This window comes from Rhinoderma darwinii, chromosome 11 (assembly GCF_050947455.1).
Source record: "Rhinoderma darwinii isolate aRhiDar2 chromosome 11, aRhiDar2.hap1, whole genome shotgun sequence".
Taxonomy (NCBI): domain Eukaryota; kingdom Metazoa; phylum Chordata; class Amphibia; order Anura; family Rhinodermatidae; genus Rhinoderma; species Rhinoderma darwinii.
The window spans coordinates 51,505,513-51,521,684 of record NC_134697.1 but is presented as its reverse complement, the minus strand read 5'-3'; the positions used below and the strand labels follow the sequence as shown (position 1 = coordinate 51,521,684).

The window sequence follows — 16,172 nt, the reverse complement described above, 5'->3', positions numbered from 1 at the left end:
TGAGAAGTCCGCCAACAGTAGGCACAAAATGATATAAATCGGCCTGTTCGGCAATCCAAAATCTCTAGTGTATGGTGAACTTTAGTGTCTAGATCTTAAATCATCCTCTGCCTTTTCTTATTCATGTTTTATCCTCTGCTTTGCTGAATTCCACTACCTTTTATCTAAGATTGATGGGATGGCAGTTAACACAATTACCTTGTTCTGACTGTAGTTCTTAAGGTGCCCATACAATTGAGCCAAAACTGCCAATTTTGCCAAAATCAACTCGCGATCCAATGTGTATGAGGGCCACCCAACTATCCCCTGATGACAGATGTTCTCGGGAAAGAAGCATCAGGCATCTTGGATTTCAGTGTGTCCGATCCTTTCTTCTCACATCAGATAAGTTTCTACCAGACGTAAACATGCATGCTCATCAGTGCCGATAGTGCATGTTTTTGGGGAGTGGTGAGAAATAGCCATCAGCTAAACGAACCCTCGGCTGGTGGTTTTTAATATGTATGCCCACATGTAGGAGATCGAAAACCAAGTCATGCAAATTTATTAATTAATGGCCACATGGTTTTGCAGGTACGTGTGGCCTTACCCTTAGATTATATACCAGTTTACTTATTCTCTTCTCTCAATTATTTTTGTTGTATTTGTCGCTTCAGAGTGGACAGAGTGCTTTGTTGTTGATACTTTTTATATAAGAATTATTGTTTACATACTCTATTTTTCTCCAGGATCTCTCTCATTCTCCTTTGTTCATCTTCATCCAGAATTCGGTTACCATCCTGGTCAAATCTGGAAAAGGCAGCTGTAATTTCAGGATCATCATGGCCCATCCTATAACATTTCAGGTAAGCAAATTTAAAAGATTACCAAATATTTTTTGTTTACTTATTTTTTCCTAAAATAAATTTACTTCTTTTTTTTTTTTTGTGTGGGGATTTAAATACTAGGACCCAGCAATACACATTGGTAAATCCAGAGAGGGTAGACTTTTCCTATTCTGTATTTTGCAATTAAAGGGGTTTTCCAGCCACTAAAAATTGATGGCCTATCTTCAGGATAAGCCATCAATAGCTGATGGGTCAGGGTCAGACTCCCGGGACAACCGCTGATCAGCTATTTTGAAGGGGCCGCAGCGCTCATACGAGCGCTGCTTCCCCTTAATTTCTTCTTGCTCACTGTGAGTCGTCGACACGCATTTAGTGGCGATTCACAGGTATTGCAGCCTTTTCTCCCATTGAAGTGATTTGGAGAAAAGGCTGAAATAACTGTGAATCGCCGCTAAATGCGTGTCGAAGATTAACAGTGAGCAATAAGAAATCAAGTGGAAGCAGCACTTGTACGAGCTCTTTGGCCCCTTCAAAATAGCTGATTGGAGGGGGTCCTGGGAGTCGGACCCCAACCCATCAGCTATTGATGGCCTATCCTGAGGAACGGCCATCAAATTTTAGTGGCCTATCCTGAGGATCGGCCATAAATTTTTAGTGGCCTATCCTGAGGATCAATTTTTAGTGGCTGGAAAACCCCTTTAGTTGTTTCTAAAATCAGAGCAAAGTGACAAAATCTGCAAAAAACTTTAGTGAGGACAAAAAATATATATATTCAAACTTCCGATTTATATTAGGGGTTTCACAGCAAATATAAAATAAAACCTGTTTTCATTCTTCTTATCCGTGTGCTAGAAAATAAATCATTATAGATAGCCACGTGTTGCTTATATATATTTTTACTACTCACTCTTTTAGACTGTTCTTGAACTCTTCAAATGACATTTCTTTAGAGCCATTCTGCAACGCTTTCTGTACATCTGATATGCGCTCCTTTTTCAGCTTAAGCTTCATTAATGTCTTCTTGTAACCCTAAAAATAATATAAATGACAACTGGATTCTTATATAGGCTTGTCAATGGGGGCAAAATAATGGATGCTGCATACAACAAAAATATATGGTGCATTCAAACAAAAGATATTGGCCTTTTGCTTTTTCCGATTTTAAAGAGGACATGTCGGCTCTCCTGACATGCCTGTTTTAGTAAATAGTGCCATTCCCCATAATATAACCATTCTGGAGCATATTTTCTTAGAGCTCTGAATTGTGCCGTTCCTCTGTTATCCTTCCTAGAAATGTATGAATAAATTGACTACTAGATATTTTCAGTTGAGGATGTCTCCCTAAACTGTCTGACACTGTCCACTCAGTGTTGACCATGCCAGACAGTATAGAACAAGGGGAATGGTAACACCCTGTTGTCAATTTATTAATTCCTTTCCAGGAGGAATAACATGAATGCCACAATGCAGAGATCTAAGAAATGTTGTTTTATGATGAATGCAAGTACGTACTAAAACAGTCATATCAGGAGAGCTGACATGTCCTCTTCAAGACAAAATGTTATACAGAGCAACATAATGTATAACTTCATGCATTGGGGGTCCTTTAAAAAAAGGAAATGTAATTTTATCACCTGCTTTATTAAAAAGCTGGTTATGATGCCCTCCACCTTCATTTAGAGTAGCTTTTACGAAGACATCTCATTGTCCTTAAAATTATTAAAGGGGCACTACGGACAAAAATAAACTTTCCCTTGTGTACCGTTATGGTATTCCATGTGTCAGTCTCTCACCTGTTATTTTCTTGCTGCTTCTATCTCTATATATCAGACTGAGATGGTTGGTTAGCAGCAGTGTGACCCAGGCTCGGTGACACGCTTTCTATACTTGAGTCTATGGAGATCTATGTGTCGCCCATCACAGGCTTCAGCAGATTGTGACTAAAGAGTAAAATTTTTATACTTTATTAAATATCTCGCTAAAATCAGGGGTGCAATCACCACCGTGACAAAAGCCCAACGTGCTCAATAAATTTGAAAAGATTTAGTGGTTCATTCACTGATTCTGTTGCGAACCCTGCTAAATGAATATACTCATATGATGCAAGGGGTTGAAGCGTTTAACCATTGGTGTTACAGCGAATCGCTCCCAAAAATGCACCAAAGTAACCAGGCAAAAGCTCCTGAGAACATCAGTGTCAGGGTAAAGATATCGGTAACGCTGTCACCTACGCTAAATATCCCTTCTCACATTTGACGCAATTTGTACAGGGGGGCAACTGAAACGTCTATCATTAGACAGGTTCCCGTCACCCAGGTATAATGTAGAAGAATATAGTGCAGCCTCCCTGTCTGTATACTTATGGTTTCTCAGCTTGTTTAGACTATAGAGCGAGTGATAAATATAGTGTCCCCCAGCATGCTGAAATGGTGTGGTCTTTAGTTTGTCATGTGACACTGTCCTGAAGCCTCATAGGATTGATAGCAAAGCAGAGAGGAAGAGAAAGCTGGGGAAATCTAAGAATCAAGATGGAGGCTTTTTTAAAGCACAGACAATGCAGCAGCTAAAAAAGTAAGTACAGAATATATAAAAGAAGTGTAGAGTGCAGTATAAAGGTCAGCTGGGGGATGCAGACATAGAAAGTTGTGTATCCACTGGCGGCCTTCTTTAATGAGGTGGCGACAAAAGTTTACCCATACCTGCTTTAAGATGTCCGAAAACTGCAGCTCATTTTTCTGATTTGAAAGCTCTTCTTTTACTTCTGAATATGTGTCGTTGATGATGGCCAAAAACATGTTCTAAAAAAAAAAAAGTGAGTTAGTCGCTAAAGGTCACTTAAGTCTTAACATGCTATGCAACAAAACCAGACCATGTAATAAATATGGGGAAAAAATGTGAGACTTCCATTTTTACCTTTAGAAAATATTTCTATATATTTAATATATGTTTTGAATCTGTGCTCTCAGTTGGTGTAATGTAAGATCATCATGCCTAAAATTGAACCTTTCTTGATCTTTTTTTTTTTATGCTTGGTTATAAAGTAAGTATTTCTATGTATGAACCTAGGACTATGAGCCTTGTAAAATTAGATTAATTCCATTATTCTAAAAGAGTTCATGCATTCACTGTATGACAGTAAGCACGACCGGCTCAGTTTGTGATACTATTATATGGCCATAACATGTCAATAACCGCGCACTTACCAACAACACGAAGAAGACAAAGAAGACGTAGGTGACAAAGTAAATGGGTCCCAGAATTCTGTTGGCATTGTCAATGGCATCATAGTCAAAATCTCCTAAAATAATTCTAAACTGGGTGAATCTAGAAAAAAAAATAGAAATGGCAGAAATTTAAAGCGGCAATATTTTTAGGCATTAATGTAATCTTTAAAAAAAAACATCTTAAAAACAGGGACATTACTACAGGGGGGTGCGGAGCTTGCAGTATAAGGAAACACCATTGTTTATTATGTTTGTACTGTTACATCACTGTGTGCGTTATAATTATATAATGATGCTGTGTTTATTATCTCTGTGCTGTGACATCGTTGTCATCCTTATCCATTAGCTGTGACAGTATGTTTATTATCCCCTGTTCTGTGACATCACTGCACATGATTCCCATACTGTGACATCAATAGCCCTTTCTTAAGACTTCATAGTGTTTATTATCCCTCCTCTGTGACATCACTGTGACTATTCCTGTGCTGATACTTCACTTTGGTCATAATCCCTGTGCTGCGACATCACTATCGTAATTTTTTCTGTGCAGGGATATGAATTTGTCACTGTATTGTGACCGTAATAAATACAATGATGTCACAATACAGGATCAATGAACTAATAGTCATCACATCTTTTTTTTTTTTCTTCAGATCTAATCTTGTTCCCTATTGTCTCTTTTAATATAATGTATGGTTGTAGGCTATGCATCTGATTGGCTAATTGACACCTTCATAACCCCCAATAGCTCATTAACATATGAATACTGCAATATGGAAATATTAGCCATATGGATGTTCATGTGCTGTAGAGGTTCAATAATCATTACTAAAGAATTTCACGTGGTGATATGATTTCTATGTGTCTGATATGTCACCGATGCATGACCACATTGGCGAATTATGTGATCTTGGACTACTGATGATTTAAAGAATGAAAGGACTCTGTGCTTTGTGCATTGGCCCAGCTCAGAGATTTCTGTTACTGACAATCCACCTTTTTTATTCATTTTTAAAATTATTTTATAACATTTCTTGCATCTAAGTCAAGAAAGTCACAGCGGGCTCCCTGTCTGCCCTATCCTTCACTTGACAAGCATAGAACTTGATGGTTTACCTACACCGCCATGCCAAGCCGAGGAGGCCCCGGCTCCAGCTTTAGTCTTCAGATATTTTCTACACTCTTACCTCATTCTCCTTATTTATGTAGCGCTCCTTGCAGCATTCATTATAATTTTATCAATAAGTGACGTAAAGTGAAGTATGCTCCCACTAATACTCAGACTGAGGAGGCAGCACAGGAAATTTGAAAAGGGACCAAGAGCATTAGTGATACTGTACATCCGATCCTTAATGAAGTATTCAGCAGACTTGATTTTAATATTTACATGAAATACTTGGTAATTATCAATATACCCAAGAAAATCTTAGATGTAACAGAATGGCAAATGTAAATACCTATAAACAATATGTTAACTTACATGCACTTTACAAACGTGCTGAAGTTTTCCACTTGGGTTCCAAACAGAAGATATCCCAGCTGGGCATAGGCAAAAAACACTATGAAGAACATGATAGCAAAGCCCAATATGTCCTTCGCACAACGAGCAAGGGTGGATGAAAGTTGTGTCATTGTCTTATTGAAGCTAATATATTTGAAGATCTGGAGATCAAAAATAGCATAGTGGATGTAAATATTATTGTAACAAGTAATAGGTGAGAACAAAAAAAAAGTCTGTATAATTCTGGTTAAGTTATTGATTTCAACTAAATGTGTTCTGGTTCTGTGTACAAAAACTGATATTTAAAAAAAATAAAAAAATAAAAATCTTAGCCCTAATACACACAACCGTCGGTGCAGTCCGTGTCCCGTCCATGATCCGTGAAAAGATAGGACATGTTCTATCTTTTCATGAATCGGAAAGTTGGGTCTGTTTTTACGGAACCAATTCACCCAATAAAGTGAATGGGTCCGTGAAAACTATCGGGTGCCACTGGGATACCGTGAAAAACGGGCCGAGTAGCACTTGGTAGTGTGAAAGAGGGCTTAGGCCTTTATTTTCCTTTTATTCAGTTTTGCCCTATGCCACAAGCTATACAGATTTCCACTGAATCTGTGAACTACCTATTACAGAACTTATTACCTTTCACCTACTTAAGACAATAGAGCCTTTAACGCAACCCCAAAAATCAGTGGTCTGGAAATCATTACAAACCTGAACACTTGCTCATCTCTACCATACATCTATACACTATAGAGATAAGGCTTGGCCCTGTCCGACACATCCTGGATGTGCAAGTAAACGCTGATACCTGATCACATCTTGTAGTCTTTCTGGAATAGATTCAATTAAGTATCTGCACAATTAAAAGGATGTGAGGGGAAGAGTTATCTCACTGTGATTAAATGCCAAAAAGATGAGGGAAAGAGGGAGGAGTCACTGAGTGACGGAAAAATTAGCCCCATGAGATATAATATGGTTTAAAGGTATAGCTGTCAGACGGCTACTTCCTGTCCCAAATTCTAAAAGCAGGAGAAATCTGAATTGCAACAGCTGAGAGTAGAACTGCACGCGTTTACTACATACAGTGAAGGAAATAAGTATTTGATCCCTTGCTGATTTTGTAAGTTTGCCCACTGTCAAAGACATGAACAGTCTAGAATTTTTAGGCTAGGTTAATTTTACCAGTGAGAGATAGATTATATAAAAAAAAAAAACAGAAAATCACATTGTCAAAATTATATATATTTATTTGCATTGTGCACAGAGAAATAAGTATTTGATCCCTTTGGCAAACAAGACTTAATACTTGGTGGCAAAACCCTTGTTGGCAAGCACAGCAGTCAGACATTTTTTGTAGTTGATGATGAGGTTTGCACACATGTTAGATGGAATTTTGGCCCACTCCTCTTTGCAGATCATCTGTAAATCATTAAGATTTCGAGGCTGTCGCTTAGCAACTCGGATCTTTAGCTCCCTCCATAAGTTTTCGATGGGATTAAGGTCTGGAGACTGGCTAGGCCACTCCATGACCTTAATGTGCTTCTTTTTGAGCCACTCCTTTGTTGCCTTGGCTGTATGTTTCGGGTCATTGTCATGCTGGAAGACCCAGCCACGAGCCATTTTTAATGTCCTGGTGGAGGGAAGGAGGTTGTCACTCAGGATTTGACAGTACATGGCTCCATCCATTCTCCCATTGATGCGGTGAAGTAGTCCTGTGCCCTTAGCAGAGAAACACCCCCAAAACATAATGTTTCCACCTCCATGCTTGACAGTGGGGACGATGTTCTTTGGGTCATAGGCAGCATTTCTCTTCCTCCAAACACGGCGAGTTGAGTTAATGCCAAAGAGCTCTGACCATAGCACCTTCTCCCAGTCACTCTCCGAATCATCCAGATGTTCATTTGCAAACTTCAGACGGGCCTGTACATGTGCCTTCTTGAGCAGGGGGACCTTGCGGGCACTGCAGGATTTTAATCCATTACGGCGTAATGTGTTACCAATGGTTTTCTTGGTGACTGTGGTCCCAGCTGCCTTGAGATCATTAACAAGTTCCCCCCTGTGTAGTTTTCGGCTGAGCTCTCACCTTCCTCAGGATCAAGGATACCCCACGAGGTGAGATTTTGCATGGAGCCCCAGATCGATGTCGATTGGCAGTCATTTTGTATGTCTTCCATTTTCTTACTATTTCACCAACAGTTGTCTCCTTCTCACCCAGCGTCTTACTTATGGTTTTGTAGCCCATTCCAGCCTTGTGCAGGTCTATGATCTTGTCCCTGACATCCTTAGAAAGCTCTTTGGTCTTGCCCATGTTGTAGAGGTTAGAGTCAGACTGATTAATTGAGTCTGTGGACAGGAGTCTTTTATACAGGTGACCATGTAAGACAGCTGTCTTTAATGCAGGCACCAAGTTGATTTGGAGCGTGTAACTGGTCTGGAGGAGGCTGAACTCTTAATGGTTGGTAGGGGATCAAATACTTATTTCTCTGTGCACAATGCAAATAAATATATATAATTTTGACAATGTGATTTTCAGTTTTTTTTTTTTTTTATATAATCTATCTCTCACTGGTAAAATTAACCTAGCCTAAAAATTCTAGACTGTTCATGTCTTTGACAGTGGGCAAACTTACAAAATCAGCAAGGGATCAAATACTTATTTCCTTCACTGTATAAGGATTCTGTTTAGTTTTCATTTTTTGACTGGATGTACACTTTAAATCAGTATAGATGCACAAGTTATTTTTTGGCGATCAATGACCCCCTTCTGTTTCATATCCATTATTGATCTATAGATGGTACTTTCAGTTTCTTATCAGTGTCTAGATCGTAAATACTGTCCACTTACTTTAATCCATGCAAAGAAAAGATTGACCGCATTCATGTTGTTGTACTGTGTTTGCCAAAATGCTAAAAACTCAAAGTCTGCATATGTTTTTGGATTTTCCAGTAGTGTACCCATGAGTCTATTCACTTCCAAAGTCCGAAAGATATGGAATGCAATGGCTACAAGAGAAAGCTTAACAAAATTGAATTAGTTACTCATACATGGATAAAAACACATTCACGTAAAAATAAATGGATAACCATTCCCTTCTCTATGACATTTACATACGTATTTAAAATCTTTGCATTTCTTTTGATTTTTAACTTTACATTATTTTTTTCTTTATTTTATCTGGTGCTTTAGGGACATTATGGTAATTTGGACAAATACAAGTGTTTGAGACTTAATACCAACATCGAGATCAAGTGAATTTACTCAACCTCCGTTAGCTACAATAAATACAAGAACTGATGGCGTAATAGGTAAGCGCTTCTGATGAACGGCGGGAAAATCTAAAAATTAAAAGATTCTTACCTTTTCTCATAGGAAAAGCAATGGTCAGACCTCTGCTTCCTTAAAGATTTGAGGGTGGGCAGATTCTCACCCACTGTCAGAGGTGTGCATGTATGGCTGCCTTAATTACATATAGTTTAACCCGTTTAATACCTAAAGGTATTTTAAATCTCAGTGACCAAGCTATTTTTTACGTTTTTCCATCAAGGATCTAGAACTTTTTTTATTTTTCAGTCTACATAGCTTAACTTTTTTGGTGGGGTAATGGGAAAAAAAACAAAATTTGACCACCCTTTTTTGCGTCCTAAGTTTACCGTGTGGTATAAATAACATAATAACTTTATTCAGCAGGTTGCTACGATTAGTAGTGAATACCAAATTTATTTAGTTTTTTTTATGTTTTACTACTTTTACACAGTAAACACTTTTTCTTCAAAATTATTTCTTTGTGTCGCCATATTTTAAGAGCCATAACTTTTCTATTTTTCCGCCGATGCAGCTGTACAAGGGCTTTTTTTTTTTTTTTTGCGGGTCGACTTGTAGTTTTTATTGGTACCATTTTGGAGTACATGCGACTTTTTATCAATTTAAAAGTCAAGATGAACAAAAAACAGCAATTCTGGCATTGTTTTTTGTTTTATTTTTTTCGGTGTTCACCATGCGGGTTAAATAATGTAATAGTTTTAAAATTGGGGTAGTTACGGACGCAGCGATACCAAATATGTGTAACATTTTAACTTTTTTTTTCATAATAAAGCATTTTGTAAGAGGAAAAAGTGGGTCTTTAATTTTATTTCCTTGGGATTTTTATTTATTATTAACTTTATGAAACTTATTTTTTTTACCTTTTGGTTTTAGTCCCACTAGGGGACTTTGCTGTGCGATTTATTTGATCGCTTTTATAATACATTGCAATACTCCTGTATTGCAGTGTATTATTGTCTGTCAGTGTAAAACTGGCAGGCATCTGTAAACAGGCATTTACTAAAGGCAAACTTGGGGGCCTTTGTTAGGCCCCTGGCTGTTTTAGAAACCATCGGCACCCCGCGATTGCATTGCTGGTATATCGGTGGTGTGAGACCACTAAACCACTCCGATCCGGTGGTCGCTATTGACCACCGCATCGGAGAGGTTAAACATGTTCGGAGACCACTGCTATTGTTGCTAACGGCCTGGGCTTCACGAGCCGTGCGATTGATTCGGGTGCTGCATCTTCTGAACACTATATGGTTATTGTTAAGGTGTTAATGACATGGTGACTGGTAAGTGCTTTTAGCATTTTACTAGACCTTCGTAAGTTAAAGCAAAAGCAAATATTTTTTAACAATCTGATAATTTTTTTTTCTTAGGGTCCGTTCACACAGTTTTTCTTATGCTGATTTTGATGCGGAAATAGTGTCAGACTCAGCGTCAAAAAAACGGCCCAAATTGCCCCCCATGGATTTCAATGGAGGTAGAGGCGTTTTTTTTCGGCATTCTCCTTTCTTGAGCGGTTTCCGCCTCTGACCTCCCACTAAAATCAATATAAGGCAGAGGAAAACCAGTGGCGCTCATTTGGAGCGTTTTTGCCCATGGTTTTTGCATCATATTCAATGGCCGCAGGCAAAAAATACATGAATAAAAGCGTCCTAAAAGCTTGCAATTAAAATTTCCTTAAGGAATTTTGAGGCAGATTTTTTTATGATTGTCAAAAAACTGTGTGAGCAGGGCTTTAGAACTCTTTATTGCTTAGAGACGCATCCCTTTGACATGGGGAATGGTAACACCCAGTTATCAATGTATTCATACATTTCTAGGAGGAATAACAGATTTTACTATAACAGACCTGCCAGGAGAGCAGAAAGGTCGTCTTTAACTTACTAGTGAGTGTGAAAAGAATAAAATAGAAAGAAAAACATATCAATAAATGTAAAAATTATCCTCACCATTATAACCACAACATCTAGAATGTTCCAGATACTTGTAAAATATTTAAATTTATGTATTCTCAGCTCCAGAATCTCCTCCACCACATAGTAAAATATGAACACACAGAAGATAATTTCACAAGCAATGATAAAATAGTCCCAATTGCTGACATAACGAATAAGCTTTACTGTACGAATCTGCCAAGATGGGATGGCACCACCGGTAGCTGGAAATTCCACCACAAGTCTGCAAAATAGGTGCAAAGATACAATATGAATAAAAGATTTTCTTATATTTAGTTGTATTATATTAATTCTCCCTCAATTAGTTTACCTGCTATGACACCAAATGTTTTACTGCTTGACCGAAAAGTTTGTCATTTACATGACTGTATCTGAAGTTTTTCCCCTGTATTCTTTTAAAAGTGAATCTCCATATTTTATCATGTCAATATTAGGCACAAATTCTGTGCTGATTCATTTCTTAATATATCTTTATAGTGGTTAAAGCAGTTTTTTTTTTACATGGAACTCCAAATCCCCTGTACAGACAGGTAAAATAACATGCTGGTTGAATGCAGTCACCACTAAAGGGCGCATAAAAGCTTACTTCATACTGTTATACATTTAACGCAATAATATCCAAACAGTATGCAGTAAGCTCCCTTACTCCCTCTAAAGGCGGCTGCATGTTTCCAGAATTTTATTTTTTTAAATCTGTCTATTCAGGGGATTGGGAGCTCTGTATCAGAAAAACATATCCTTAACCACTATTAACATCCAATAATTTTGAGCCTATTTAGATTTAAAAAAAATGGTATTCAAGGGGTTTAACATTCATTTCATTTTAAGGTTTTCCTTATTCTCTTATGCTGAGATGCAAAAACGGGGAAGATAACATGGATCTCATATACAACTGTTTACATTTCAACAGCATTATTTGTTAAATTCATAGAAATCTTCTAGACCAGCGATCCCCAACCACCGGGCCGCGGACCGATACCGGGTCGCGAATCATTTGGTACTGGCCCGCGGTTTCTGGTATCCACCCCGGTGGCCTCAGGGAAAAACCGCACTAAACTGTGGTGCAGTTTTTCACCTGGAATGTCCACTGCGGAAAACTGCTGAGCAAGCCTCCTGGAATGAAGTTTCATCGCAGGAGACCAGCACAGCCTGTGATTGGCTGCAGCGGTGGTCATGTGGGATGAACTGTCAACCCAGGAGGCTGGCCCTCTGTCATCAAGGCCTGCCTAATGGGATGATGCTTCATCCCATGTGACTGCCGCTCGTCCCAGTTCCAACTGCATATGCATCCTTCGCATGTAGATACAGTTGAATTGAATGCTGGAGCAAGGAGTGACGCCTCCTTGCCCCAGGCTCGGCACAGGCAGGCGCAATGTTGTGACCTCGAGTCACTCATAGCACAGACTGGAGGAGAAGGATATTCCAACAGTCATGGGAATGGGGATAGGTAAGTTATTGAATGTTTATTAGGCACATATGGGGGCATTATATTGGGTATGGGAGGGGGCTTATATGGTGGCAGCTATGGGAGCATTATACTGCATGGGGAGCATTAAACTGTGGGGGGCAACTATGGGAGCATTATACTATGGGGGCAGCTATGGGGGGGCATTATACTGTGGGGGCAGCTATTGGGACATTATACTGTGAGGGGGCAGCTATGGGGACATAATACTGTTTGGGGGCAGCTATGGGGAGCAGTATATTGTATGGGGCAGCTATGGGGAGCATAATACTGAGTGGGGGCAGCTAGGGGGAGCATTATACTATGGGGCATTATACTGGGGGGAGCTACGGGGAGCATTATACTATGGAGCATTATACTGTGTGGGGGAAGCTATGGGGGGGGGCATTATACCATGGAGGCAGCTTTGTAGTCATTATACTGTGGGGGCATCCATGGGGACTGTTGGACAAGGCGGCTGGGCATAGGCGCGGGCAGGGGTCTGGTGCTGTTGGGGAGGGGTAGGGGGGCCCAAGCAAAATAGTTGTATCAGGGCCCATGAGCCTTTAGCTACACCCCTGCTGCTTTTTGTTGTGGATTTTACCTCTCCATTGAATTCAATGGGGAAAACCCGCAACAAATAAGCATTGTTTACGCAAATACAATTGACATGCTGCGGAATAAAATTCTGCACCACAGGTCTATTTCTGAGCGTATTTCCGCTCAGTATTTATATGGAGTGTGGATGGGACTTGTTTTATCTAATCCACTTTGCTGCTACTGTATTATGCTGCAGATTTTCCGCAGCATAATACAGGTATTATAATACAGGTATATGCCGTATTTACGCAATGTGTGAACTGTCTCTAACCGCTGCCCCGCCGGTCCCTGGAAAAATTTTCTTGCATCAAACTAGTCCTCGGTGCAAAAAATGTTGGGGACCACTGCTCTAGACCATCGTTACAAAGAACAAATGCCATGTTACACTGCAAATATGCTTATTTATTGTCTTATGGCAACATTTCCACCATTGAGTTTATGGACCAATAGTGTTATAATTGCATTTGTGTACTGGAGAAGAATGGAGGGGTGTATTACTGGACACTCTAAGTATTTGTTCACAAAGTGGAGACAGTTAGATACCCTGCTGCATGGCTGATCAATCCATTACAGATTATGGCTGTAGTATCATGGCCATGTGGGACTCTGTTAGGCTGCTGGTGGTGCTCAAGACCGCAATACCAGACAATCGCTATCACATGGGTGATGCACGCATTAATACTGACAGAAAACAAAAGGCCCAAGTAACTCACCAGTGGATGAGCGCAACCGAATACTGAAGGTAGTAGAAGTTGGAGATGATGCATAAATTGCGTGTATGGCAGATGAATAGCATGCAAGCAGTAACAGATGAATAGGCAATGGACCATAATTAACAAAATTCACTGACCCTATCTGAATACTATCCCACAGCAGGGTAGGACAATAGCTTGGCAGCAGATCAAAAGCACAGGAAAGGAAAACAAACCAGAGGAACTACTGATCCCTGGATACACATAAAACCACTATACAAAAACTAGATCTGTCAGAGGACCAACAGGTCCCACAGTACAAACAAACACATAGACAAGAACAAAAACACCAACTAGAATATACAGAGTTTAGCTCATGCCAGAAACCGTGTAACCAGCACCTGAGTAATCCAGACCTAAAGTGTATATATAAGCCCAAGAAAAGTAATCTGCCCTAATTGACGAGGCAAAACTAAATAATGACTAAATCCCGAATTCTATCAAAAGCATTTCCTGGCAACGCCCAAATACAGAAATAACAGAGATTATTGATTAGGAACAGTCCTAATCGTAAGACACGGATTGTGTTAGTAAATGGGCAGCAATGATTGCACAACTTCAGCCAAGCAAACTTCATCATGTGTTCTGCACCTGTGTCTTTTTATTTTTCACATAAAACAATATATGAAATGTGCTTACCTTAAAACACAGAATAGATTGATGTTGGCATTGTACACTGAAAAGTCCACAAATACTGCTCGAGTTCCTCTATCCAGCCATAGGTTCGTTTTCAGAGTTTGCAGATTCCTTAATGTGTCTTGCTTTGTCAACTGAAAATCTACATAATAGCCTCCTCCGCTATATGTTGCTATTTTACCCCAGTGGGAAGAGCCTCCTAGTTCTTTCTCTGTAAAATATGTCCATCTAGTAAGAAAAAAGAATCCGGTAAATATATCTTTAAACAAATTGTGTGGAAACAGCAGTCTGCAAAATAATTGAGCTATGAGGTATAAATATCATGGCGTGACTTCACAAAATGGGTGAAATATTAGAAGTACTGCACAATCAGAAGAGGAATGTGGCTCTTCACAATGACCTGTCACCTTCTAGTTTTTATATTTATAACAATAAAATTAATTTTTACTTTTTTTTTTCTTTAAAGAGGCTCTGCCACCACATTATAAGTGCCCTATCTCCTACATAAGGAGATCGGCGTTATAATGTAGGTGACAGTAATGCCTTTTATTTAAAAAAACGATCTGTTTTCACCCCTTTATTAGCGATTTTAGATTTATGCTAATGAGTTGCTTAATGCCCAAGTGGGCGTATTTTTACTTTAGACTAAGTGGGCGTTGTACAGGGGAGTGTATGACGCTGACCCATCAGCGTCATTCACTCCTCTCCATTCATTTACGAAGCGCATATGGATCCTGCTAGATCCCTATGCGCTGTCTTATACTAACACATTAACAATACTGAAGTGTTTAGACAGGGAATAGACATTCCACGGGATGTCTATTCAAAATCTGTGCACTTCGTTACTCTGTCTGTGGTAGTTACAGCAGAGGAAGTGAGATCTCGCTGTAAATGACAGATTACAACGAGATTACGCTTCCTCTGCTGTAACTACCACAGACAGAGTAACGAAGTGCAGAGATTGTGAATAGACATCCCGTGGAATGTCTATTCACTGTCTAAACACTTCAGTATTGTTAATGTGTTAGTATAAGACAGCACATAAGGATCTAGCAGGATCCCTATGCGCTGAGTAAATGAATGGAGAGGAGGGCATGACGCTGATTGGTCACTGATTGGTCAGCGTCATACACTCCTCTGTACAACGCCCACTTGGTCTAAAATAAAAATATGCCCACTTGGGCATTAGGCAACTCATTAGCATAAATCTAAAACCGCTAATAAAGTGGTAAAAATAGATCGTTTTTTAAATAAAAAGCACTGCTGTCACCTACATTATAGCGCCGATCTCCTTATGTAGGAGATAGGACACTTATAATGTGGTGACAGAGCCTCTTTAAGTCCTTCGCTTTTAGTGATTTTGCACACCTTTCTATTTATTTTTTCTTTTGTTTCATTAGTTACCTAAATCATTTTTGTGACATATAGGGCTTTGGCACCTAACCTGATTACAGGAGCAGAGGCTTTAACCCATGCCATACATTTACAATGGAGCAGCTTTAAAGTCCAGATACACTTCGCGCATATTTATGACGTATATTCATTAACAGAATTAAATGGTCGTCGTCTCTTTAAATACATTAAAGCGGATCTGTCACCATAACATACTTTTACTAATATTCTGCTGTTTGGTTAATAGCACTTAAGTGTATACAGTATACATCGGGCTCCAAGTTATAAGTCCACTATATTCATGAGGAAAGTGCTCTCACACCCCCACCTGCCCACCTCACCAATGATTGACAGCCTCTGTTTTTACAGGCCGATGCACAGCTGTCAATCCATGGTAATATAATAGTAATTCAAATAAAGAGACACTTTTCACTTTTTATATACAGCATTAATGATAAACCTGTAATATAAGGTATAGTAATGTGAAGCACCAGGATTGGCTATAACAGTACTTCATAGTATAGA

At 39.2% G+C, this 16,172-nt stretch overlaps 1 protein-coding gene across 1 annotated transcript in view; it reads right to left on the bottom strand.

Annotated features, from left to right (window-relative positions):
* The window catches only part of PKD2L1 (polycystin 2 like 1, transient receptor potential cation channel), a 42,119-nt gene that overhangs the window by 8,266 nt on the left and 17,681 nt on the right, over window positions 1–16,172 (bottom strand). The window contains exons 5-12 of the mRNA XM_075841432.1: window positions 14,259–14,483; window positions 10,818–11,046; window positions 8,401–8,571; window positions 5,532–5,713; window positions 4,031–4,151; window positions 3,527–3,625; window positions 1,735–1,856; window positions 714–831 (exon numbers count right to left, since the gene is read on the bottom strand). Of these exons, the coding sequence (XP_075697547.1) occupies window positions 714–831; window positions 1,735–1,856; window positions 3,527–3,625; window positions 4,031–4,151; window positions 5,532–5,713; window positions 8,401–8,571; window positions 10,818–11,046; window positions 14,259–14,483 (1,267 nt within the window). The remainder of the gene's footprint in view (window positions 1–713; window positions 832–1,734; window positions 1,857–3,526; window positions 3,626–4,030; window positions 4,152–5,531; window positions 5,714–8,400; window positions 8,572–10,817; window positions 11,047–14,258; window positions 14,484–16,172) is intronic.